A 26,579-nucleotide genomic window follows, 5' to 3' on the forward strand; every position below is an offset into this window, starting at 1 on the left:
AAGCTTACATGAAGCTTACAGAAAAATAAGATGTCAAATAAAATACAATTCATCATGGTGACCAAATAACTAAATCATCTATGTTACTATTGGATGTAAAAAGTATAAAACCAATACATTGTGCAATAGTAAATAAGGACAATGGAGATAATTGACCGGATAATGACACAATCCAAGATCAATACCATGAAGTGCTAAATGGAGAGCTAGAATTCAAGCACAAGTGTAGGTGAAACATTCTTATAGAGTCCAAACCATATCTTCATATTTATCCCTCATAAAGTAGATTAGCTTGCACTGTCATTGCAACCTACAAAATTCTTGGTAGGTACACCTTGTGTACCCTTGTAATTTGATGAAACGTGCCCAACCCTTTTTTTTGACAGGTCAAAAAGATTATAAGTGTCTTGCACGACTCATTATCATATTATGCTGCTTATAAAAGGGTATTTATTCATTTTCATCAATAGCCAGATTTATGTAATCCAAGTTCTAATCAAACCACAGAAATGAAGTTTAGGTGGATAGGAGAAAATCAGACACACCTAGTCAACCACAAAGGCATGTAATGAAGGTGAGAACAGAACTTCAATTTTGTCAAATTAATAATATGCCAATCGAATTCAGAAAACTGAACAAGTTTAGATTAACTAGCCTTTAGATTAACTAGCCTACTACAATTTTGGCATTGTAATGGTCAACTTCTAATGGCTAAATTTTTGCCCTCTTCCATGGATGAAAACATTTTCATCAGCAAGACCAAAGAAGTACAATTTTCACTATGGTCCATCCCCATCCTCATTGAAAACAGATGGTGATAAGGACCTGGTGGAAGCAACATTTCTTTCCACCCATTGAAGTATTCTCTATGCAAAAATAATCCTTGATAGTAACAGTTCAATGAGAATTCGAACAACATTTGACAACATTTCTCTTCTTCATGCAAATACTAATGTACTTCAGTTAAAACTTGATGAAAATACTGGTCCTTTATGCTACAAAACAGTACTATAGTGGTGCTGCAATGTGCATGTCCTATATGCATAGAGCAAATAATGGTGCATCACCATAGCCAAATAAGTGATTATATGTAGTTACATATAAACATTCATATAAGTGTGATTATGTGAATTTACATGAATCTATCCATATTAACTCAAATGCAAAATTTACTATTTAACTCAATACACAAAAACTCGAATGCAACGTTAATTTCTCCATCATAATAATGAGTTTTATGTTCCCTCACTCTTTTACCCATTGCTCAAGCTGAAATGTTTCTTTGCTGGAGATTCGTGGCTTAATTTTCAACACTGTTCAATGTAGATTAACAAAGAATGAAGAGTTCCGCCTAGTCCCCCGTGTGACAATAAAAATACCTCTCAGAATTTCTTAAGTTTATTTCCAATGTACACTTTTGATATAGCTCCTCATGCAAAACACACACTTGCTAGCTTGAATGCCCCATAAAACCTAATAATGGTATGAAAGGCGAGCACAACCTCTGAATGCAGCCTTTCACTTGATAAGCTAAGCAATAAGCTGGATTCTTCGTTAGTAAGGGCCACGTGTAGGTATCAGAATCTAAGTTACAGTTAGGTGTACTTATCACACTAGACAACCAAAGCATTTGATAGATTGCCAGACTAGACATCATGCAACAATCAGGTATTACCTCTCCTTTACATTGACACTCTTCTGCTTACCTTGAGGTAGAGATGGCTCAGCCAAACTCTCTGACACAGTTGGAAAACCTACCTCTAATATTGAATAATCACTCAGAGTTGAGATCCAGTCCATTGGCTGACACTTGAAAAGCTGAAGAGCCTAATTTCCTTGACGATCCTGTAGTTTCATATCTTCCACTATCATTTGAGGCAGCCCACCTGTCCACCTGTTCAGCAGATATTGCTGCTCTCCTTGGTGCTGGTCTTTCTACAGTGTGATAATTTTGAGAAAGACGATCAATTTCATTCTCCATCTTGCAAGTGGAATTTGCTGGTCTTTCATCATCTGCAGGCTTGTCTTGCATATTTTCCTGATTTATTCTGCTTTCAGAGGTAATGCAGACTGGTGAAGTGCTAGATAGTCCATCTTCTGGCATGCATCTACCTGATTTGATCACATCTTTTGAATCGTCTCTTTCTCCATGGTGGCCTGCTTGCCTGTCCGCATTGTCAAAGAAAATCCTGGTTCTCTTCCTAGCATGCAGACATGTATCTTCACTGCCTGTTGTTTCAGACCACTCATTCGACGGCATATTGGTCAGACAGCTTTCACGGGAGCTTTCTCCTGTATCATGGGGCTGTAATGTCATGTCCCCTTCAGTACCATGTGTGGATGACTTACCAATCAAGGGCATGTTTACCTCTGAGAGATTGTAATTGAGGGATACTCGATTAGCCAACTCTGATAGCTCAGCTCGAGCTGCTTCAACACCGATACTTGACACTGTCTGTCCTGAGAGAACTTGCTGTGCTTTTTCAAGTATGGACTGCAAATATCTACCCTGTGCTACAATCCGCTCTTGAAGCATCCTTTGGGACTGGTTGAAAATTAACACGCCCGGAGAGTATCCAAAAAAAACAAACAAAGTAAGGGGTTGTCCATGGCTTAAGCAGAAAAAGCTTCAGACCAGAACACTGACCTCCAACTGTTCAAGAAGCCGTTTTTGTACCTCCATTTGAGCACGCAAAGCCTCAGCAACTTTCAAGCCACTGAAATAGAAAACGGATGTCATTAAGAGGACTGCATCTCTGTAACACGTAATACCCCCTCTAGGAAAAGAAACATACTCAAAGACATTCTGACTGCTTGTATCTGTTGATGTTGTTGGACTAGGTACTGGAGGTTCCAAATACCCTCCTGCACTAGGCAAACAGACATGTGAGGCAGAGCCTATGATACTACCTAGCAAAACGATGAAGGATCAGATTCATCTCACCGATCTTCTCATTGCCACCACCCTCGTTCACATCTTTTTGTCCCTGCTTTCCTAATCGATACTTCTGCATTAAGAATCCCAATAAAACCTATCAACTCCCATAAAACCGTGAGCAACACTTAATTCCCGAGCTTTAGCTTCACAGGTATGTGCGTATAACAACAGCAGTAAATAAATAGGCTATTACAAACGATTAACCATCAAAATAATAATCAAATAATCCACCTTCAATGGAGATTTTATTTCTGCTCAGTTAAACATCCTTTAAAAGTATGTTTACTAGCATTCAACCTGTTCAAATCCACATAGTACAAGGGCAAAGTTGTTCAAATATATGGTAGCTTTGTTCTAGGACATTTTCACATGTAGCAAGTATACATGAATACATGAATGGGGCAATCTTGTACACAAGAGGGCATAGCCTTTGCCTATTTGGAAGACCTTATATGGAATGAAAAGAACGTGCAGCATTCCCAAAAGACCTATTCAAATTCCTCCATACTCAACCCAAAACACTACCTTGCCAGAGCTGCCACTGTAGTCTGTCACAACTCTGCCATGTCACAGGCTGCATGCAGGGCTGCCCCTGAAGTCTGTCACAACTCTGCCATGTAGCAGGCTGCATGCAGGGCTGGCATGGCAGTGCCACATAGGTAGAGAGAGAGAGAGAGAGAGAGAGAGAGAGAGAGAGGAAAGACTTTGTAGGGAGATCCTGTACAGATGTCTATATCATATCCTCCATACTTCAAAGAGAGATCTCTCCACCGACGAATCCCTTTCTCCTCTCAACTACCTTGTCAGACCGAGAACCAATGCTCGAGCCTAGAAGATCTGCTCCCCCCACTCCCCCAGTAATCACATAACTGAATACCAAGAACCTTGTGTAGATTTTACTAAGAGCTCATGTTTCTATCCATCTGACATCACTCAAGTCCTTAGAAGATCTGCTCCCCCCACTCCCCCAGTAATCACATAACTGAATACCAAGAACCTTGTGTAGATTTTACTAAGAGCTCATGTTTCTATCCATCTGACATCACTCAAGTCCTCTCTTCTTGACAGGTAAACTATTTCCACCACCCCCAAAAAAAAAAGAGACTAGCCATAAAGCCTAAGTAAGCCAATGTAAAGTTACAAATGAAATGGTCAAGTAAAATAGCTTTCAAAGAACATGGTTCTGCCAGTAAGTTTTTGAGGTTCTTTGAAATTGAGCTTTCTTTCTATCAGAGAACCTACACTGAGCATTACAAAGCCAAAAAACACAAATTTTACCAATTTACATATAATGCTGTATGGGCACACTTTCTGAACAGGAGCCACATTTATATTCGCTGACCTGTATTTTTGGCCCTTTCAAATGTTGGCATGCCTGATCTTTATTCGCATTGTTGCTGCTTATTTATAGCTTCCCTCTTGAAACTGGCCTGACCTGTAGATCTGATCTACAGGGCAGTGAACACAAACTTACAGCACACACTATTCAATTCAGCAAATAGATAAATGGCACAAAGAACCTACAAGCTGGAGCACTCTTGCATAGTGTGGACAAAACTAGATTGGCCCTCAAGGTGAGCACCCCTTACAATAATTTGTTAATATTAAAGATGAGCCCTTATGCAAACCACTTGTGACCCACTCATACGATCAACAAGTATGCCTAGCTCTTCACTAGACCAGATTCACTCCAATTGCTATGTCCTCAAATGCTCTCACCAACGTTGACCGATGAGCTTTGAATTTGTCTCAACTACACACTCAAACCAGTATGTTTTCAAGCATATAGAGCTGCAATCACTCCAATGTTGACCAGCACAACATTGAGAATTGCATCCGTAGTCTCTCACTACTGCCACACTGCAATCAATGAGGAATTCACACAAATCTCAATCCCAAACCAATCCAATTCATCGAATGAGACCGCAGCCCTGATTGTCAAACAATCTTAGAGCTCTGCCCTAACCAATGCACCTTCAATTCATCATCAAATTGAGGTGATTCAGACCTGTAAACCTACTGTTCATAAACACCAACCTCTGACATGCATTTGCCCTGAGATTGGATGCCGAAATTAATCCTTTCAGTGGCTGGAAATCAGAGCTGCATGTCTGAATACATTTTCCCTAATGTGTCCCAAACCTTCAATGATTTGGTGACCCAAAACAAGGGGTAAAGTTAGCAATTTTGGTTGCAACAACTTTAGCAAGCAATTCCACACCCAAAATGACTAATTTTTTGCAAATCCTCGCAACTAATCTTTCTATAAGCAATGCACCTTCGATTCCCTATCAAATTGAAGTAATTCAAACCTGTAAATCTACTGTCCATAGACACCAATCTCTAGCATGCATTTGCCCTAAGATCAAATTTAATGCTTTCAATGGCTGGAAATCAGACCTGCATGTCTGAATACATTTTACCTAGTGTGTGGCCCAAACCTCCAATGATTTGGCAGCCCAAACAAGAGGCAAAATTGGCAATTTTGGTTGGAACATCTTCAGCAAACGATTCAACACCCAAAATGACTAGTTTTTTACAATCTCTAGCGACTAATCTATTGTAAACAGCAAATCCTAATTCTCATCTACTAGAAAACAAAGCTAGCACAGCCACAAAAAGAGGGAGGGGGGGAAGAGATTGATTCCCAATTGTCTAGCACCTCAGAATGGCCACAAAACACTCTCCTCTTGCTATTAATCGCAAACCAACAAGCATACATCTCTTGTTGCTACATCTCTTCAAACTTGGGCTACTCCAAAAAGGAGAGAGAAAGAGAGCCCGAAATAGCCAAGGTCAAGTTTCTAAATGGATAACTAGCTACTCCTTAATCAAATCATACTTTTGAACAATGGCTAATTAATGACTTTATACTTAAATCATAAGTGAGCTGCTCAATGGACCAAACTTAAACGTAGGGCTTGTTTTCAATTTAACGAAAGTTTCACATTGCATCTTGTTCCTTTTTTCCTATCCTTGTAGCACATAGTCCGCATACTTGGCCACCGCATGCCCCGGTGTCATATCTTTCAGTACTAGTGCAAGGATCATTGTATCATGAGCTAGGGGTGCCAGAATTGAAGTTCATTTTAATTAAACCATTAAGTCCCTTTGTCATTCTAGTGCTCTTAAAACCTAGCAATTGATATGCAATTAACCCCAATTGCATGTGTGTATAAACCAAAGGTATACCGAAACAAGTACACTAACATGTAACATCAAAAATGACCCAAGCAATATGTGCACCTACTGCTGCCATATACATATCCAAAAGTATAATCCAAATCACAATTGCCCAAAAAGTATATAGTCAACGCCATGATAAGCATCTATACACAACTACATAATAGTGTCTAGAGCACTAATCATAGTAGGTCCCAAAGCAAATGTATTATCAAACTACAATACCTTGGGTGAACATAAAGCACACCAAGCCACCACTAGGTATCTAAGCGTATCTAACCAAAAGGAGTGAAAGTGCTACTCCACTTTTGAGCATCAAGCAATGCTTCAAATCTATGCTCTACACAACGTGATGGAGCTACAAACAAGGTTGGATCCAATTGAAATGCCTCAAGGTAAAGCTACAACAACTAAAATGAAACTACTAGTCACACTCTCCCATCCACTTCACATCCAATGGTGTATAGGTTTTAAACTTCACAAAATAATGACAAGGAACTTTATCCTTCCTTTCGTTATGTGCCAAAATTTGTTCATGAGAGAGTATCCGACCAAATTCCTTGACTTCCACAATCGAACCTCATCAATAGCTTCCGTAGGCATATTTCCACAAAAAGGCCTCAATAGACTCACATAGAATGCATTGTGTATCTTCGAATGCTAGAAAGCCTCAACCTATAAGCCACCTCGCTAATCTTTTGTTATACTTGAACAGGACCATAATAACACATGCTTAACTTAGAAAGCAAACTTTCCTTACCTTTCATTTCCCTAAACCTAGTCTTTTCAAAGCATGAAAATGCCCAATCACCCTCTAGAAACTCTAGGGTCCTACTGTGATAGTCTGATGCTTTCTTTTGCTTTGAGCGAGACTTTAGAAGAGATTGCTTAACACACTTGTAGGCATCATCCGAATTCTCTACATACTTGTCTACTTCAAAGATCCTATCCTTCATATGTAAAATGGACATAGCTTTCTTCTCTCCTTTCACAATCTCAAATGGCACCTTGCCAACGGAAGTATACACTATATCATTGTAGGCAAACTCAACAAGTAGCAAATATTATTTCTATTTTGCCTTGCGCTCTAATACATAGCATTTCAAAAGATCTAAGGACTTTCATTGTCTATACAAAGACGTGAAGAATCTTGAACCATCACTTATCCCTCAACAATGACTCTTCCATCCTCCCTAAACTACAATCCAAGCCAAGTGGCTGCTTAAGTCCACAGAAAAATAAAAAATCCCAAGTCATAGGGAATTGATAGCAAAAATGCATCAAGCTGATCTCTTCTGCGTAGCATCTCTCTCTAACGTAACGGTAATGCACCTCAATATGTTTTGTGCGAGCATGAAACACAGGATTTCATGCCACTGCAAAAGCACTCTAACTATCAGAAAGAATGAATGTAGAACCCTCCAATGGTAAATGTAGATCAGCCAACAATCTACGCAACCATACGCATTCCACTATTGTCGTGAAGGTTACCCTGTACTCAACCTCACAAGACAAGGTAGCCATTGTAGGATGTTTCTTACTTAGCCATGAAATGCACAAGCGGCCCAAAAAGAAACAATGTCTACTAGTAGACTGCCTAGTGTCTACATCACTAGCCCAATCTGAATCATTGTAAGCCTATAATTGCAAGTCTCCCCCCTGGAAAATAATAATAAATGCGACTAAGTACCTTGCAAGTATCTAAAGATCCACTTAACAGCTTGCCAACGTATAATCCATGGGCTATACATATACCTACTTATCTAAGATACTGCATATTGAATGTCAAGGAGTGTGTTGCAAATAAGATAGCCAACAACCTAGCTGTAAATTGCAACATCGGACATCTCTTGACCATCATACATAGACAACTTTAAGCTTGGCTCTATAGAAGAGCACATAGGTTTGCAATCTTACATATTAAAACTATGTAACACCTTATCCAAATACTATGACTGTGACATGATGATACCATGCTGATTTTGGGTGAACTGAATCCCCAAATAATAGTGTAGATAGCCTATATCTGACATAGCAAATGCATGTCTTAATTCAGCCTTGAAGTTTGCAATTTTTGCTTCTAAAGATCCAATGAGCAACATGTCATCTAGATAAAGAATGATAATCAACAAGTCCCTCCCCCCCCCTTTATTCTTAACGTATAGAGTGACAACAGTTGGACTGTTTTTGAACTCTTTGCTGGCCAAATATGCATCAATTTCAGAGTACCATGCACAAGGAGCCTGTTTGAGACCATAAAGACTTTTGTCTAGCTTGCATACCATGTGCTCTTTCCCCTTAACCACAAACCCTAGAGATCGTGATACATAAACATTCTCATGCAAATCCCCATTCAAGAATGTTAATGTCAAATTGATGTACATTCCAACCATGATTTGCAACCATAGCAATTACACATCTCACCGTACTCATACAAGATGTAGGAGCAAAAGTCTCTTCATAATTTATACCCTTCTTTTGTGCATAGCCTTTTGCTACCAACCATGCTTTATACCTATCAATGATACCATCAGCCTTGCGTTTCAATTTAAAGACCCATTCCGTGCCAATGGCCTTCTCGCCAAGTGGTATGTCACGAGGACGTGAAAATTTGATACTTTGCTAATGTTTAATTGACGTTTGATTAAAGGATTAATCAAATGTGCAATTAAAAGATACACATGTGTTGCACATGTGAGGTGCAAGCTACTTTTTTTACAGTTGAAGGCTGAAGGACCCTGTGAAAAAGATGGGTGTTAAAGGCAAAAGTTGTAACAAGTTACACTTGTTAGATTCTAGGTGAATTTTGGTGTCAATTTGCCCCTAGGACCATTAATTGGCCATTAAGTGTCAGTGGTGACACTAGGGACTAGGCATTAATTAATGGATTAATGCTTGTCCAAGAGTCAATTAATGCATGGGACCACTTTGGGTTGCAAATGCCCTAGCCAATTAACTTTTGGAAGGGCAAGGTCAATTTTTTGGGCATGAATTAAGGGCTGAACTAATTTTCAGAATTAATTAATTCTGAAAATCAATTAAATGGCTGGAAATTGCTGAAAATGGATTAAGAAAGCTGCCACTTGGCAAAACTTTCCCGTGCAAGTGGGGGAAAGGCTAAATAGGGCTGAAGGGAGAGGGAAATCTCGTTTTTTCATTTTGGAGCTGTTGGGAAGAGGTGTTGGACTGTTACTGCCAGCTTTTGGGGCCATTTCCCAGCCATTGGAGATCATTTTGGTGATGGAGATTGCATATTCTTGACCTTGGGAAGCTGGCAATTGCTGCTAATGCACTTTCTCCTGAATATCACAGTCTCTGATGCTCCTATTGTTGGTGGTGCATCCGTTTGGGGCTGGTACAGCAGGGCAGCAACTGATTTTGATCAGTTCTTCGCAACAAATCTCAAAATTTTCTCTCTCTACAGCATTCTCTCATCTCCTTTAGCCTATGCTCAGCCATTCTCAGCAATTCTTAGCCATTCGGAGGAGATCTCAACCATTTTTGGTGGGCTGATTTGTAATTTCTGCAGTAAACCCTAATTTACAGCAAAAATTAAGGTTTAGTAGCCACCTTGGGATCCGTGCCAGAGATTGAAGGCTCGAGGGACTGAAATCAGTAGCTGATAATTGAATATTATCAAGGGATTTCAGGAGCCAGCCAAGGGTCAAATTGGAGAAGTAGTCTGGGTGAATCAAGGCGCAAATGACCCAAAAGGCTTGCTGGTCATTTATGACAGTAAGAGCAATTGGTTAGCAAGAGGAGATTGAAGAATCTCAAGTTGTACTCCTTCCAATTGAATCAAAGCTAAAGAAATACTGCAAGGGGCGCCAATTTTGGGGCCAACAGGGTGTCTACTGTCCAAGAATGTTATGGTAAAGTGTGTATTTCATTTTATGTGCATTTATTTATTGCTGTAATTAACTCTTAAATCAGGTTATCACCACCCATTCCAAGAAGGAAGGCTGGTTTCATGGTAAATCCACAAGATCCCATGTAAAGTTAGTGGCAATAGAGTCTAACTCATCCTACATGGCCTATATCCAATGCATATCTTGATGAGCTTCATCCAAGGAAGTAGACTCATCATCATCCAACAATGATCTCATAAATACATGTTCATCACAATCATCTACTTCCGTAAAATCAGCCAAATGGGGTTCCCTTGCATCATGTATTGTATGTCTAGCAACTCTTCTAGAGCGTTGAGCTAAAGGAGCATCCATTCTACTCTCTTGGAGAGTTTGTAGCAGCCATTTGGGAACTGTTTTTGTTGCATTTACAACAGCCCTCTCGTATTGTACTGCATCTTTCACTATATGTGGCAAACCATCGTCGATACCCTACTGTTCAAGCGCATATGGTGCAACAACAGCTTGTTGTATTATGTCTGTCTCACCATTTAAAACAAGTGGACTCCAAAGAAAGTGACAAGAGACCCTCAAAGACATCACCAATATCATGGGTGGCTGGCATTTGAAACTCATCATGTGAAAATGCAACATTCTCAGCAAATATGACATCCCTACTGACAAAAACTTTGTGCATGGATCATACAAGCGATAGCCCTTGCTTTTCAAACTATAGCCAATAAATATGCATTTTGCACCCTTGTCATCAAGCTTCCCACGAAGCTCTTTCGGAACATGTGGATAAGCTATGCAACCAAACACACAAAAGTAGTCAACCTTGGGTTTTGTGCCATGCCAAGCTTCAAATAGGGTGATCATCTTTAGTGCCTTAGTGGGTGCATGATTCAATACATGATTTACACACGGAAGATCTTCTAACCAAAATTTATGACACAACCGCTTTTGAGCATACAACGAGTCATCTCCATAAGAGTATGATTCTTCCTTTCAGAAACATCATTTTACTGAGGAATCATTCTAACAATGGCTTGGTCCGTAATGCCATGCTCAAGCAAATATGTCTCAAAAGCACGAGACGTGTAGTCCTCCCCTCTATCAATGTGAAGTGTCTACACTTTCAAGCCAATTTCAGTCTTAAGCTTTGCAACAAGACATTTAAAATGAATAGACACATCAGATTTTGCTTTCAGTCCATACATCCATATATACCAAGAGTAGTCATCAATAAATCCAACAAAGTAAAGATGATCTCCAAGTGCACATGTCCTCATGGGACCACAAACTCCCAAAGATGCATAGATTTGTTTTCAACGGCCTGAGTACATAATCCATCTCTGTATCTCTAACAATGCATTTGTCATCCTCAAAGATGACTTGAAAGCCATGCTTGTTAAAAGTAGATACAAACAACGAGTTCTTTGTAATGTCACAAGCACAAACAAGACATCTACAAGCATGAAGTCAGAACCATCTACAGCAGTAATAATGACTATCTCAATGCCACAAACATCATAACTACTGCTGTTCGCACATGTAACAGGCCGAATGCAAAGAAGAAAACAAATACTTCCTAAAAGTAATGTTCTTTGAAGCTTCATTGTCAAAATACCATGTTTGTTGCGTTTCAACCACAAACTATAGTGACGAGTTAGGCACAAAGATCGAGACAGCAAGTGTTAAATGTGCGCGGAGAGATAGAGAGAGTGAGATAGAGCACAGTAGAGTGAGCACGTTTGTAGGTACAATGACGAGTGTGTACCTTTAGGTTTTTAGATAGATATATATGTGTAAGTACAAGTGCTAAGGGTGTGTTCACACTCGAGCACATTTAAAGGCACAAGGCCTTTATTCCCAACAACCTCCCACCTAAAGGCAATGTGCCTTAAGAGGAGAAAAGAATCAACTAAGTCTAGGTATGTACAAAGTTGAAATACATATATCTATCCAACTCCCATCATCTGTCGGCAATGAGCAAACCGCTCTACTGGAAGACCCTTCGTGAGAAGGTCTGCAGGATTATCATCTGTATGCACTTTAACAAGCTCAATGCTCTTGCTGTCAAGTACATCTCTAATGAAGTGGTACTTCACTTAAATGTGCTTTGTCTTTGCATTGAAGACAGGATTCCGTGCTAGCATGATAGCACTCTGACTATCATAATGGAGAACAGGTATCTGTGATGCCAAGCTCTCCCACCACACGTGAAAGCCATAAGGCCTCATTGCATACCTCAATGGCAGCCACATACTCTGCCTCTGTAGTAGACAATGCAACACACTTTTGTAGCCTGCAGATCCAAGAGACTGCTCCTCCTGTAAAGGTAAACACATACCCAAAAGTGGACTTTCTGCAGTTTGCATAACCAACATAGTCTACATCTGTAAAGCCAATGACAGATACCTTCTACTTTTCAAAGCAAATGAACAAATCCTTTGTGCCTTTGAGGTATATCATAATACCTTTCACTCCTTCCAAATGCTTTTTACTAGGGTTTGCCATGTATCTACTAACCACTCCCACTTCAAAGGCAATGTCAGGACGTATAGCAACCATAGCATACATCAAATTGCCAACAGCTGAAGCATATGGTATCTTGGCCATTTCAATCTTCTCATCATCAGATGTAGGGCTGTCCTCTGCTCTGAGTTTCACATATGGAAGCAATGGAACCCCAATTGTTTTCCCCATAGAAACAGGGAACGCCTGTCCCGAGCCTTAGGAACGGATTAACGCGTTCCGGCATGTGTCTACCAGCGAAACGCCCATGGAACGTTCCTACCCGTTCCCAGCCCCGTTCTTGCCCATTCCGCACCGTTCCGGGCCGTTCCAACAACCGTTCCCTGTTTGGAACGGCCGTTCCTTGGAACTGCAGCAACCGTGGACAGACGACTGGAGGCGACTGCTGTGAAATATGTAACAGGCAATAGCTGCACGCGACAGGGCGACCACACGGCGAGCACGGCGACCAACGCGTAATGGCGAAAGGCGGGCGTCACAGCGTACGACTGACGGATCCGTTGACCCGTAGATTTTTTCAAAAATTCAATCTTTTTTTTTTAAATCTCCACCCATTGACGGGGTTTCGCACGCCTGAGCACAAGATCTCTTATCTGTTCAAAATCGGCTCAGAGATTTGGGGCTTTTCTCGAATCTGGGGATCTCAACACAGAATTGGACAATTTGACTCAGAAATTGCAAAGTCGGTGCAAATCTACCCGGGAATTTTGGAGCTTTTCACATTTTATTGAAATTCTTTCAATTTCACTAAAATTGGTACACGCAGGACTTGGACAATTTGGGGATTTGTCCAGATTTGGTGCGAGCAAGATACAACAGTGATATCATGCCACCCTTCTCACTTCCACCATGCAATCTTCCAACTAACTTAATCTATGAGCTCTCTCTCTCTCTCTCTCTCTCTCTCTCTCTCTCTCTCTCTCTCTCTCTCTCTCTCTCTCTATCTATCTATCTATCTATCTATCTATCTATCTATCTATCTATCTATCTATCTATATATATATATATATATATATATATATATATATATATATATATATATATATATGTCGTTCCCTCCGTTCCCGTTCCCTAACTTTAGGCATTCCCCCCGTTCCCGTTCCCCGTTCCTGGTAACTATGGTTTTCCCCCCCTCCATATTGAAATATTGCAAAACCTTGGAGATATACTCATGCTAAGATAGATAGAGTAATCCTTTTGACATATCTCTAAGTATTCGCATGCCAAGAATGTGATTTGCATTACCAAGATCCTTCGTGTCAAAGCTGCCACATGAAGACTTTGCTTCAGTGAGTCCAAGGCATGAGTATCCCTGCCAGCAATCAACATGTCATCAACATACACAACCAAGATAATCAGGCTGCCATCTGTTGCCTTCTTGGTACACAAGCAGTGATCCACTTGACTTCTATGAAAGCCTTGAGACTACATGAATGTATCCAACTTACGATACCATTCTCTTGGTGCTTGTTTCAACCCATACAAACTCCTTTTGAGTTTACATAACCATCTTCTCTTTCCCTTTTTCCACAAACCCTTCAGGCTGCTGCATACATATGTCTTCATACAAATCACCATGTAAAAATGCAGTCTTTACATCCATCTGTACGAGTTCCATATCCTCGTATACAACCAAGCCCAAAATGGTTCTCAATATAGTCATCTTGACTACATGAGAGAAAATCTCATCAAAGTAAATTCCATGCTCCTGCTTGTACCCCTTTGCAACCAATCTTGCTTTGTACTTCGGTGAGGAACCAGAAGTGACCATCTTATAAACCCATTTGCATGGAAAGGTTTTCTGCCCTTTAGGCAACTGCACCAAGACCCAAGTGCCATTTTTCTCAAGAGATTCCATCTCTGACAACATGGCTTTATACCATTTCTTGCTGTCCTGTCTGTTCATTGCTTCCTTAAAGCAAAACGGTTCACCATAGTCTATCAACATGACATAATCAGCCATATTGTTTTCACCAGGAACAAATTTGTCACATTGTACCCAATGGTCATTGTTTGCTGGTTGTTCCTGCAAATTTCCATTTTCAACATGTTGTCCTTGCATTTCAGCCTGCAAATCAATATTAACAGCTTGTTGTCCCGGTTGTTCCTACACATGTAGTGGCTCATTATCATGGGCAATAGCTGGCTGATCATTTCCAGTATTTACAGGTTCATTTACAACAGATATTTGCAGCTGTATATCGGGCACATTTTTCTGTCCAAAAGGTATTTCTTCTCGGAATACAACCCTACGGACCTCCTTTGTCTTTTCAGGTTGTTTATGCATGCAATCTTCCCGGAAGAAAACGTCGTTGCTACGTATTACTTTCCTTTTCTTGGGATCCCACAATATATAACCCATTTCACCCTCGTCACCATATCCTAGGAAAATACATTTACAGGACTTTGGCTCAAGTTTGCTACGTTTTTCTTTGCGAATGTGCACAAAAGCCTCGTAGCCAAACACCTTCAGGTGAGCATATGAAGGTGGCTTGCCGGACCACACTTCTTAGGAAACTTCCCCCCCCCCCTCCCCAAAGACCTGTTTAGTGACCGATTAATTAAGTGTACAGCTGTCATAACAACCTCTATCCAAAAACCATGGGGTAATGCAGCATGATGTACGGACCTTATTCTGTATGGTCCGATTCATACGCTCTACAACTCCATTTTGGGGTGGATTATGAGGGGCAGTGAGCTCCCTCTTTATCCCTTTGCTGTCACAAAATGCTTGAAAGGCCTTGGACACATATTCCCCACCATTGTCAGAGCGAAGACACTTAAGTGTCTTATCTGTCTAATTTTCAGCTAATGCCAAGAATATTTTGAACTTGTCAAGCACTTCATCCTTGCTACAAATAGAATAAACCCATACCTTTTGTGTAGCATCGTCGACAAAGGTGACAAAATATTTCTTTCTCCCTAAAGATAATCATGGTATCTCACATACATCTGAATGTACTAACTCTAAAGGAGAAGATTTCAAAGAAAGAGACTTTTTGTGAGATGTCTGTGCATGTTTGCCATAAATACAATGATCACAATGCTTAAAATCAGCATAACGAAGATAAGGCAAGTAACCCAAACGAGAAAGCACTTCCATTCCTGTTTGACTCATGTGTCCCAACCGGCCATGCCACAAAGAAATACTTGTTTACTCGGTCACAGCAACAACATGGTCACGCACACAAGATACATGAAGTGGATACAAAGTATCACTCTTGCACCCTCTGACAATCACTTTAGATCCCTTACAGATCTTTCATTTTCCATCACCAAAGGTGGCATGAAAACCATCATCATCTAGCTGTCCTATGCTAATCAAGCTCTTCTTGCGCTGAGATACATACCATACATGCATAGTTGTCCCCAAGATGAACAGGGCTTGTGCCAATACCTGCAATCTCACATGCATAGTTGTCCCCAAGATGAACAACACCATGTCGACCCCTTGTATAGGCAGAGAACCACTCACGATGAGGGGTAACATGAAAGGAAGCACCTGAATCGAGAATCCAAGTATGCATGTCATCATCTGTATCTGCAAGTAAAGCATGTGCATCAAAGTGTGAAGAGACAAAGAGTACGTCACTCCCACTATCACTGTCATGAGTGACTACATTCACCTCTTTAATTTTTACACTGCTCTTTTGGCTGACTGCCCTTCTTCTCTTCCTTGCTATCATCTGTCTTCTTGCCTTTTCCTTTCTCTTTTTTCCATTTGTAGCAATCACATTTAAAGTGACCCTTCTTGCCACAATGATGGCATTCAACATCTTTGCCACATGATTTACTACGTCCCTTGCTATCATATTTGCCTTTCTGTTGTGATCTGCCCCTAGTATACAAAGCACTTCCTGCTTCTCTTGCAACAGGATATTATAGCACTGTTTTTGCCAAACTGCAAAGTTATGTGCTCCTTCAAGCTTCTTTATGTGCATCAGATTACTGCTGTCATTGCTGCCAACCATGATTTTCAGCCCAAATGTGATCAAAAAACAGCAAATGCAGACCCAAAACTGTCACCCAAGTGACCAAGGTACAAAAAAGTACCAACCAGCAATAAATGACCACGTAGAAGCACAGATTTCAGATCTGTAATTAAATTTTCAGAAGTACCAAACCATGTGCTACAGCATTCCACAACTGATTACAGCTATTCCAAGGACATATACATCACATTACATGAGAAATCCAAGATTTTAGCTGCAATTTCTATTGTACATGTACCACGGGCATAAGATTTGACACGAACGGTCAAAAGCCCCAAAATTTTTGTGCTCAAAGCATCAACCACACATCTACATTTTCTTTGTCATGCATAGAACAGGCCAATTTTGCCAAAATAGAGCAATTTCAACAAAACCCCCAAATTTTACCAAGTATTGATGTCCAAATTGCATGGAATTCAGCCTGCATGTACATAAACTGACCAAATGCTGCACAAATTTTGCCCAAACTGCAAAAGCCCCAAATTGCACGGGTTCAATGTGCATCAATGTCGAGAAATTGGGTAAATTTCAGCCCAATTTGTGCGTGTACATGAATGCTTCACGGAATGACGGGAAAGGGGGGGGGGACTCGCCAGCACGTCGCGTGACTCTGACACTGACGCTGGTCGCTGCTGGACACGGCACCTGTCACAAGTCCCACACCACCTGTTGCCCAGTCGCCCACCTACTGAAGCGTCGTCCCCGCAAACTGCCGCCTAACTGCCTCGTCGTTGCTAACCTGCAGCATAGTCTCTCCACACACCTGCCTATTCACCTCGCAATATTCTGCTCGTTTTCTGCACGGCTGCTCAGCTGTTAGTCTTCTTCATGGGAAGCATGCACAAAAGTAAGCTCTAATACCAGTTTGTAGTGACGGGTTAGACACAATGATCGAGACAGCAGGTGTTAGTTGCACACAGAGAGACAAAGAGGGTGAGATAGAGCAAAGTAGAGAGTGAGCACGTTTGTAGGCACAATGACGAGTATGTACCTTTAGGTTTTTAGATAGATATATATGTGTAAGTACAAGTGCTAAGGGTGTGTTCACACCCGAGCACATTTAAAGGCATGAGGGCCTTTATTCCCAACACAAACATCATAACTACTGTTGTTTGCACATGTAACATGCTTTCCAACAAGGGCCAAATGCAAAGAAGAAAACAAACACTTCCTAGAAGTGATGTTCTTTAAGCTTCACTGTCAAAATGCCATGTTTGTTGTGTTTCAGTAGCATTAAATGCTAAATCGACCATTGAAGAATCATAATTGCAAGTCACAAATGCATAGTCCCCTCCACAAAGTTGATTGAAGTATCACCATCAGCAAATTTGCTAGCTGACGTCTCTTGGACAGCCAAACCGGAGTCCTTTTTCTTCTCTTTGGCTAGTCTCTTACAGCATCCATTAATATAGTGACTTGGCTTCTTGCAATAGGGGCATTTCCCTTTCTTTTTAGACTTTTCTATGTCTTGGACAGCCTTATTTGATGGCTGTCCTGCATCACCCTTTTGCTGATTTTTAGCATTTTGCTGGACTTTTCCGTTGCCTTTGAGCTTGGAAACCATAGTAACATCTCCTGGACGCAATGCAACATTCTTTCTAGTCTGTTCTTCTTGCAACAAGAGGCCTTCCAAACGCCTCTTGTTGCAAGAGGAACAAACTCATGAAAGGCCTCTTATTGCAAGAGGAACAGACTCGTGTTTGGAAGGCCCCTTGTTGCAAGAGAAACAGACTGGGAAGAATGTTGCATTGCGTTCATCAGCAAAAAGGGTGATGCTAGACAGCCATCAAATAAGACTGTCCAAGACATAGAAAAGTCTAAAAAGAAAGGGAAATGTCCTTATTGCAAGAAGCCAAATCACTATATTAATGGATGATGTAAGAGATTAGTCAAAGAGAAGAAAAAGGACTCCGGTTTGGTTGTCCAAGACACATCAGCTAGCAAATTTGCTGATGGTGATACTTCAACCAACTTTGTGGAGGAGGACTACGCATTTCTGACTTGCAATTATGATTTTTCAATGGCTGATTTAGCATTTAATGCTGCTGAAATGCAGCAAACATGGTATTTTGACACTGAAGCTTCAAAGCACATCACTTCTAGGAAGTGTTTGTTTTCTTCTTTGCATTGTCCCTGTTGGGAAGCATGTTACATGTGCGAACAGCAGTAGTTATGATGATGTTTATAGCATTGAGACAGTCATTATTACTGCTACAAATGGTTCTGACTCATGCTTCTAGATGTCTTGTTTGTGCTTGACATTACAAAGAACTTGTTGTCTGCATTTGCTTTTAACATGCATGGCTTTCAAGTCATCTTTGAGGATGACAAATGCATTGTCAGTGACAAGGAGATGGATTATGCGCTCAGGCTGTCTGGGACCCTGTATGAGGGTTTGTTTTTTGTTGGATATCTATGATGCACAAGCTCATGATGCTTTGGTAGTTACTACTCTATTGCCCGTTATGCAGAATGCCGAGCTATGGCATGCCCGCTATGGACGTATAAGTTTTGGGAGTTTGATGACCCTTTTGGGATGCATTGTCAGTGACAGGGAGATGGATTATGCGCTCAGGCTGTCTAGGACCCTGTATGAGGGTTTGTTTTTTGTTGGATATCTATGATGCACAAGCTCATGATGCTTTGGTAGTTACTACTCTATTGCCCGTTATGCAGAATGCCGAGCTATGGCATGCCCGCTATGGACATATAAGTTTTGGGAGTTTGATGACCCTTTTGGGACCCTGTATAAGGGTTTGTTTTTGTTGGATATCTATGATACACAGGCTCACGATGCTTTGGTAGTCACTTCTCTATTGCCCGTTATGCAAAATGCGGAGCTATGGCATGCCCGCTATGGACATATGAGTTTTGGGAGTTTGATGACCCTTCAAACAGCCTGAGCACATAATCCATCTCCTTATCTTTGACAACGCATTTGTCATCCTCAAAGATGACTTGAAAGCCGTACTTGTTAAAAGCAGATACACACAACAAGTTCTTTATAATGTCAAGCACAAACAAGACATCTAGAAGCATGAAGTCAAAACCATTTGCAGGACTAATAATGACTATCTGAATGCCACAAACATCATAACTATTGTTGTTCGCACATGAAACATGCTTTCCAACAAGGACTGCATGCAAAGAAGAAAACAAACACTTCCTAGAAGTGATGTGCTTTGAAGCTTCACTGTCAAAATACCACGTTTGCTGCGTTTCAGCAACATTAAATTGTAAATCCAACCATTGAAGAATCATAATTCCAAGTCAGAAATGTATAGTCCTCTTCCACAAAGTTGGTTCAAGTATCACCATTAACAAATTTGCTGGTTGATGTCCCTTAGACAGCTAAACCGGAGTTCCTTTTCTTCTCTTTGGCTAATCTCTTACGACATCCATTAATATAGTGATTTGGCTTCTTGCAATAAGGACATTTCCCTTTCTTTTTAGACTTTTCTATGTCTTGGACAGCCTTATTTGATGGCTGTCTAGCATCACCCTTTTGCCGATTTTTAGCATTTTGCTTGACTTTTCCTTTGCCTTTGAACTTAGAAAGCGTAGCCACATCCCCTAAATGCAATGTAACATTCTTCCCAATCTATTCCTCTTGCAATAAGAGGCCTTCCAACTCCACAAATACAAGGGGCTGCTAAACTCCCCCCCCCCTCAAAGACAACATCAAAGAGGTGTGAAAAACCAAGATAAGACTCTAGAAGAGAGTTCAAATGTGATGTTTACCAATTCAGTATCCACATTGAGCAACTGCTCGCACAAATCTTGCATGTGAGTAAAGTGATCTGTCATGCTATCACCCTCATCGATGTTCACATTGATCAACTATCTACAGAGATAAGATATTTAGGCCTCGTTACCTGCTACAAACATATGCTCAAGTACATCCCAAGTTGATTTTGAGGTTTTGCAAGGCCAGATGTGTGTAATGATCGATCTTTTCACTAACAAGGCAATCAAAGAAAGTGTCTGCATCTTTTGAGTTCCATCTCCTTCCATCCTCGACAAGAGGGGGAGGAGGGGCAGTAGCACCAACAGCATGTCTTCTAGCGTCGCGCTAAGGTGTTTGAGGTGCACAACCTCCTGGTCACTGCAAATCACCTAAAACATAGTCCCCCAAGTCCTTTGCTACAAGAAGGCTTTGAACCATAAAACTCCACAACAAGTAGTTTGATCCATCAAGTTTATCCTCTTGAGTGAGGACACCAAGGATGTTGCGTTGATCATTAGTCCCCTGACGTGCCATACTGTTGGTAATGGTCAAAAATCTGCAACCAAATACTTCTCTGCTAAAGTATAGATTGTACTCCTCAGTTACCAAAAATCCCCTCTAAATTATCCAACAAGTACCAAACTATCACACAAAAGCCTAAGTGTGCCCAACTTGACCCAAATTAGCACTCAATCAAGAAATAACAACAATGAACTGTTGTACCACACCTGACTTGTAATGTATGCCCTCCAAAGTACAAATTACAGTAGCTTAATGCTGATTCTTACCAAAATTTACTGAATTTTCCCAAAAAAATTTGCTCAATCTAATTGTAACAACAATTAAATGCTGTTGTACCACTTGTTTGCTGCCTCGGAATGTGGATCGAGCAAATGGCCCAAATTTCTTCCTAAAATTTCAAAGAAAGAGAGCGAAATTTAACAAAAGCCCCAAATTTTGGGTGGCACGAGCTAAGATTCAAAAAAAGATGGCCAAAATGGATAGGAAATTACAAAAATTTCAAAAAAAAACCCCAAATCTGAAAATTAGGATTTTTGCACTTTCTAGGGTTTGCACAAAATCACAAACAAGGCTAAGCTAAGAATATGACGAGCAGAGGTGAGAAAATAAGAGGCAAGGCTAAAAACAACAACTCCTCCTCCAAAACAATAGCTCCTCACCCTGCATACGGGACTACACGTAGGATTGCGCGCAAGCTGAAAACAGCAACAGCTCGTCCTTCTCTTCCTCGAGCAGAGAGCTGGCTAACAACAAGACCTTAGGTAGGGTGGCACTGGCTAATGGTGGTTGAGCTAAATCCACACGTAGAACCTGCTTTAATACCAAATGTTGGAAAATAACAGCCAGCTATGGAGGAGAGAAAAGAGAGAGAATGAGAGTGTGCTAGAAAGCAAAAGAGTAGAATTTACTTACTGAACTGAAAGAATGAGAATGAAAGGTACAAGATAGGTCTAAGATGGACTTGCTTGTAACTCAATTAGCATTAATTGACTCTAATTCTAACTCTAAGAATGGTGACACAACTTATAACTTTAGTTGTGTTTACACTAAGGACTGAAAAAGAACTAAATACTAAAACATTGGGCACTGCCCATAGAATTGGCAAATTCTAACACTGGCCTAGGCACCTCATTTGACAGTTGGGTGACCTGTTTTCTTTGTGTTTCAGTGTTGGACCCTGTGTTTTTCCTGCTGCAGTCTGCATTTTATTCAGCCCAGCCATCATTTCTCATTTATAACTAACATTTTTATCATTTTTGCAATCGTTTTTCACTTTTTTCGCAAGCACCTGCTTGTGTTTTCATATCTGTATTTTCAACCTAATTTCCACACTCAAGGGAAAGTTCACACTCATCAATTGTCATGCCTATGTTCACTACACTCCCTTCAGATCCTATTCCTCTCTCTTATCTCTAATCTGAATTGTTCTCTCTTGTTTCAATTGTTGAACCCTTGGTTTTGGGCTTCTTAATCATAAGTGCTTGCGTTCTCTCTAAACCCCCTAATTGTGTTCTCTACATATCATCTATCAATGGCTCCCCTATGTTGTGACACTAATGTCTCTTAAGCTAAAACACGCATTATAGCTGATTGGCATTTTTAATCAGCCCCAAAACACGCTTAATTAATGAAAAACACAAATTTGGTGCACGGTTTGAGAGAATTTCAGTGGTCCCCCAAACCCTAATTTTTTGGGGCACCCTTCCTCATCTACAGATAGACAAGCTGCCCACTATTTAGCCTTATCCTTTTGTGCAAGTTTCTCACTCTACCATGCAAATTTCAATCATCAACCACCTACCATCTGCTATCCAACCATCACTGACTACAGCCCATCACCCTATCACTATCCAATCCTAGGCAACCTATTTTCAGCCAACGCCTTGCTATTTGGCGGTCTCCATCTGCTGCATCATCATAGTGCTTGATCAGCCTGCGTTTTCAGCATCCGGTACCAAGCAACAAGTTATTGCCATCTCTCCCACCAAGCGATGCTATCGTACCTACGTTTTTGTTGTCCAACAGGCCACAAACATCAACAAACACCTCTCTTGTTGTCGTACTGGTCACAACACCTGGGATCCATCTCCAATGGACGTCACTCTCTGACACTGCGTTGCTTTGCCCTTCACATTTTGTACACTCTTACATTCATTTACAACATTCATTCACTTCAGAGTTTCTTCTCTCTATGTTTGAGTTTTGAGTTTTGGCATTTTGTTTTTAGTGTTTAGGGTTTAAGTCTTGCTTGTCTTTGTCCAAATCTTTGTGTTTCAATCTTGGTCGTACATGTTGTGTTTCCTCAATGCAAACCCTAGCATATCTTCACAATGACAAGCTTAAAGGCTCTAACTATCTAGCTCACAATGAGGTGATGAAAGCTTGATTTGGGCAAAAGCAACTCCAATATATTGTTTTAGGATCTACCTTGTGTCCCCAAAAACCCTTTGCTATTCCATCTAATTGGAATGAAGGCAATTCTCAAGAAGCAACACTCAATGGGGCCAACGACAGTGCCAAAGCATATTCACTACTTCCTTAACCCATCTCAAAAGAAATTCTCCCAAGCAATCACCTCTTATATGACATCTCCCAAGGTGAGGGAGAAGCTCGAACTTATGTACAAGGCTTTGTTGACCATGAGTGATATATTCCCCTCTACACTCAACTACATAGCATCCGATTGAAGGCGACTAATACAATTCAATCATTCATTCTCCGAGTGACACAAATCTAGGATCACCTTTGCAACATGCAATTCGCTCTTCCCAAATCACATCTTGAGGGGACTCTTTTCTACAGTTTGACAGTGTTGCTAATGCCTTACAAGCTCAAACATCAAAATCATCCATCAATTTCCAACATATGACATTGATGCTACTTGAGCACAAGTCTATCATCTTATGACTACAACGGAGGTTTCCATCTTATTCTAAGGACCACCCTTTGAGTGCTTTGGCTACTTCAAAGAGAGTGACATCCAAAAGAAGAAGACAAAGAGCCAATGCTACCATTGTGGTAAGAAGGGACACCTCCACAAGGATTGCAAGAAGCTAGCAATGTTGCAGGGAGGGGGGGGGGAGGGGGGGTTTTGCGGGGAGGGGACTCCTCCGACTCTTCATTAGTCTCAAATTTTGACTCAAGTTCTGACCATGTAACGAAGGAGCTACCAAAAACAGAATTGTTTTTCTAGCCCTAGTGATGTTATCATCCCTCGCGACTCTCCGAAGCTAGAAAGGAAGTGTGAGCGCGTAGTGGTGGTGGTAGTGGTGGGGCATATAAGCCTCATCTATATGCAAGTATTGTGAACCCTGAGCATGGCTTTCTACATGTAGCAACAAAGTTTGGCAAATCCTAGACTGACTTTGCCTTTCAAGTTCATGATGGGAGGTTTAATAGGGAGCCTTCTTTGCTCCTAGTCCATTTCCACAAGGCAGCACTTTGATAGTCTTATCAATGGTGGGAATCCATGGTCATGATAGTACTTTCCAAGGAGTTGGTTCACGACAAGCACCAAGATTCAACTATTTTTACTCCCTACGATCAAGGATCAATGCAATCAACATCAACATCATAGTCTTTCCAAGGCATCTTGGTGGTGGCTTGATCACCTATTGCTTGGGTTACCCATGGTCCTATCTAATTGTCATTTTTGTATGTACCACGATACGTCTTTCATCATTGGATATTTTATTGTACTTATTGTCCATGATCTATGAGGATGTTAGCAATGTACATATCATGGCTATACATGCTCATAGTTTGAGTGCCCTTCATTTCTTAGGAGAGCACACATTTAATGCTAGTGAATCTATATCTTTTTGCCCTAATTAATAATAGCCAACTTTATCTTAATTTTATATTATTTATGCTTATTCAACAATTCCACTCCTCTGTCTCTCATTCATCCGATACAACATACTACATCCTCTGATCGCCAATCTTTCAAATTTATCTTCGAAACTTACATTTATCTTCCAAAATAACATCTTGATCTTCTCAACTACTTAAGAGCAGCTAAGCAAGATGTCCAAATACTATCATTATTACTTGTAGATACTGAGTTATGCATCAATACAAAGATAGTTGACATTGAGTGTGACAAAGGTACATGAACTACATCGTTAGTCGCATCTTAAAGCTTTGCAAGTACAAACCTTTTCGGAGATTATGCTAAGTTTCCATATCAAGGATTGGACATGTCTTCGAGAAGCTCAACACTACTAGACACCTTTGCTCTTCAAAAGGACTTTGAACAATCATCAATAAAATTTAGGGTCAATTAGTCTACCATGAAATGAGATCATATACACCATGTTTAGAAACAATAACGTGTATTTCTACATTTTTTAGCCTCAAGAAAAGCCACTGCCTCATGCAGGTAACTTGTCTATGTTATCAAACCAACCGACCAAGATGGGAGAGCTTATATGCAACCTGCATCAAAAAGTGACCTCTAAACCTTGAAAAAGGAAATAAAAGGCATGTTGCTACCAAGGTACGGCTTCATACTTGGAAGCTAAGAAACAATGCAGCTTTGCTTTAAAACATTACTCGTGTAAACATAGAAATTTATAGTCTTTATGCAAATATTTGAAGACGCTCTAATTTTGCAAACCCACATTCCACTGTAGTGTTTTACCTGAAGATGACTCTTCAAGTGGTACAAAGTGAGGCCTTTGACATTCATAGCTTGCATCACAGATTTAGGGGTAGCCTCTGCCACAAAAGGGGAGCATAAAAATGACATACATCCTGTCTACTTACTAATAATACCATGCATACATCACTCCCTGTAATATTAATAACTTAAACCATGTAGATATATGAAAGAACGGGAATTCCTTGAAGAAGTACTCTGAAACCTGGAATTTTACTATCAATAATAGGAAGTTAAGAAATGCATATGGGAACCAGCCACACATACAGTACCACTGTCTTATCAAGGAGAGAATATGCACCCAGTGTCTTGCATGAGAAGTGAGAGCATTTGTAATCTACGATATCTCTGCAAAACAACTACGCAAACACACATTTGCCACAAAAGAGACTTACTATCGGGTCCTCCAAGTTGATTAACTGCATCAACAAACTGCTCATGAAGCTCATCAGTCCAACGTAATCGGGGCTTTGGATCTGTTGAAAGAACAACATTATCCCCTAAAAAGTTGGTGCCCTGCCCAAAATGACGACGCTCTTTTGCCATGAGAGTCCTAGCACAACCTGTGAGAGAGTAGCCAAAATATTAGTGCAGAGATCGTTTGATGGTATATGCATGTAGAAGACGCGCTTTGGCACACGACCTTAAAAGATGTACAATTTCGAACTTTAACACTCTATCGGTATGTTAAAAGTGAAACAGGATAAGATCACTTAGAGGGAAATTAAAGCAAGCTATATCGCAGATGCAAGACACTAGGAAACAGTAATGCAGGAAACCTACTCCACAAACAGGCAGACAAAGAAGAATGCAGTGTACACAAGCATTCCTTCGTGGAAAAGTGGACACGGACCTTTGTACAGAGGACACGTCTCTCTCTCTCTCTCTCTCTCTCTCTCTCTCTCTCTCTCTCTCTCTCTCTCTCTCTCTCTCTCTCTTAAGCGATTCCTCTTTCTCAGGCACCTACATTGATTTTTCTTCCCCTTCAAGCCATCTCCATGAGAATGGGAACACTCCTGCATACCTGTACAAGTCGAGAGTTCACTTGCTGGTTCTCACGGACATCAGCAGAACACGCCAGCATACAGCTGAGAGATAAAGGGAGACGCACAGTCAGAGAGAGAGGGGGGGGGGGGGGGGGGCGGGGGAGGGGGGAGGGAGTCTGGAGAGG

The 26,579-nt window shown here is 40.7% G+C and overlaps 1 protein-coding gene across 3 annotated transcripts; it reads right to left on the reverse strand.

Annotated features, from left to right (window-relative positions):
• Positions 1 to 1,364: 1,364 nt before the first annotated feature.
• Positions 1,365 to 26,579, reverse strand: LOC148034891 (protein PHR1-LIKE 2-like). Of its 3 annotated transcripts, XM_087679831.1 has the most exons (8): positions 26,433 to 26,579; positions 25,804 to 25,971; positions 25,391 to 25,467; positions 2,945 to 3,008; positions 2,796 to 2,865; positions 2,648 to 2,717; positions 2,369 to 2,545; positions 2,122 to 2,292 (listed from the first exon to the last, which is right to left on the reverse strand). In XM_087679831.1, exons 2-8 carry the CDS (start codon positions 25,952 to 25,954, stop codon positions 2,266 to 2,268), a joined length of 636 nt encoding a protein of 211 aa, XP_087535957.1. In that variant the 5' UTR covers positions 25,955 to 25,971; positions 26,433 to 26,579; the 3' UTR covers positions 2,122 to 2,265. The 3 variants fall into 3 exon arrangements, with proteins under 3 accessions (XP_087535955.1, XP_087535956.1, XP_087535957.1); XM_087679829.1 differs by having other exon boundaries at positions 1,365 to 2,545; XM_087679830.1 differs by lacking the exon at positions 26,433 to 26,579 and adding an exon at positions 26,262 to 26,330 and having other exon boundaries at positions 1,365 to 2,545.

Source organism: Lygodium microphyllum, chromosome 6 (genome assembly GCF_053477565.2).
Source record: "Lygodium microphyllum isolate KBCC chromosome 6, Lygodium_microphyllum_v1.1.10, whole genome shotgun sequence".
NCBI classification, from domain to species: domain Eukaryota; kingdom Viridiplantae; phylum Streptophyta; class Polypodiopsida; order Schizaeales; family Lygodiaceae; genus Lygodium; species Lygodium microphyllum.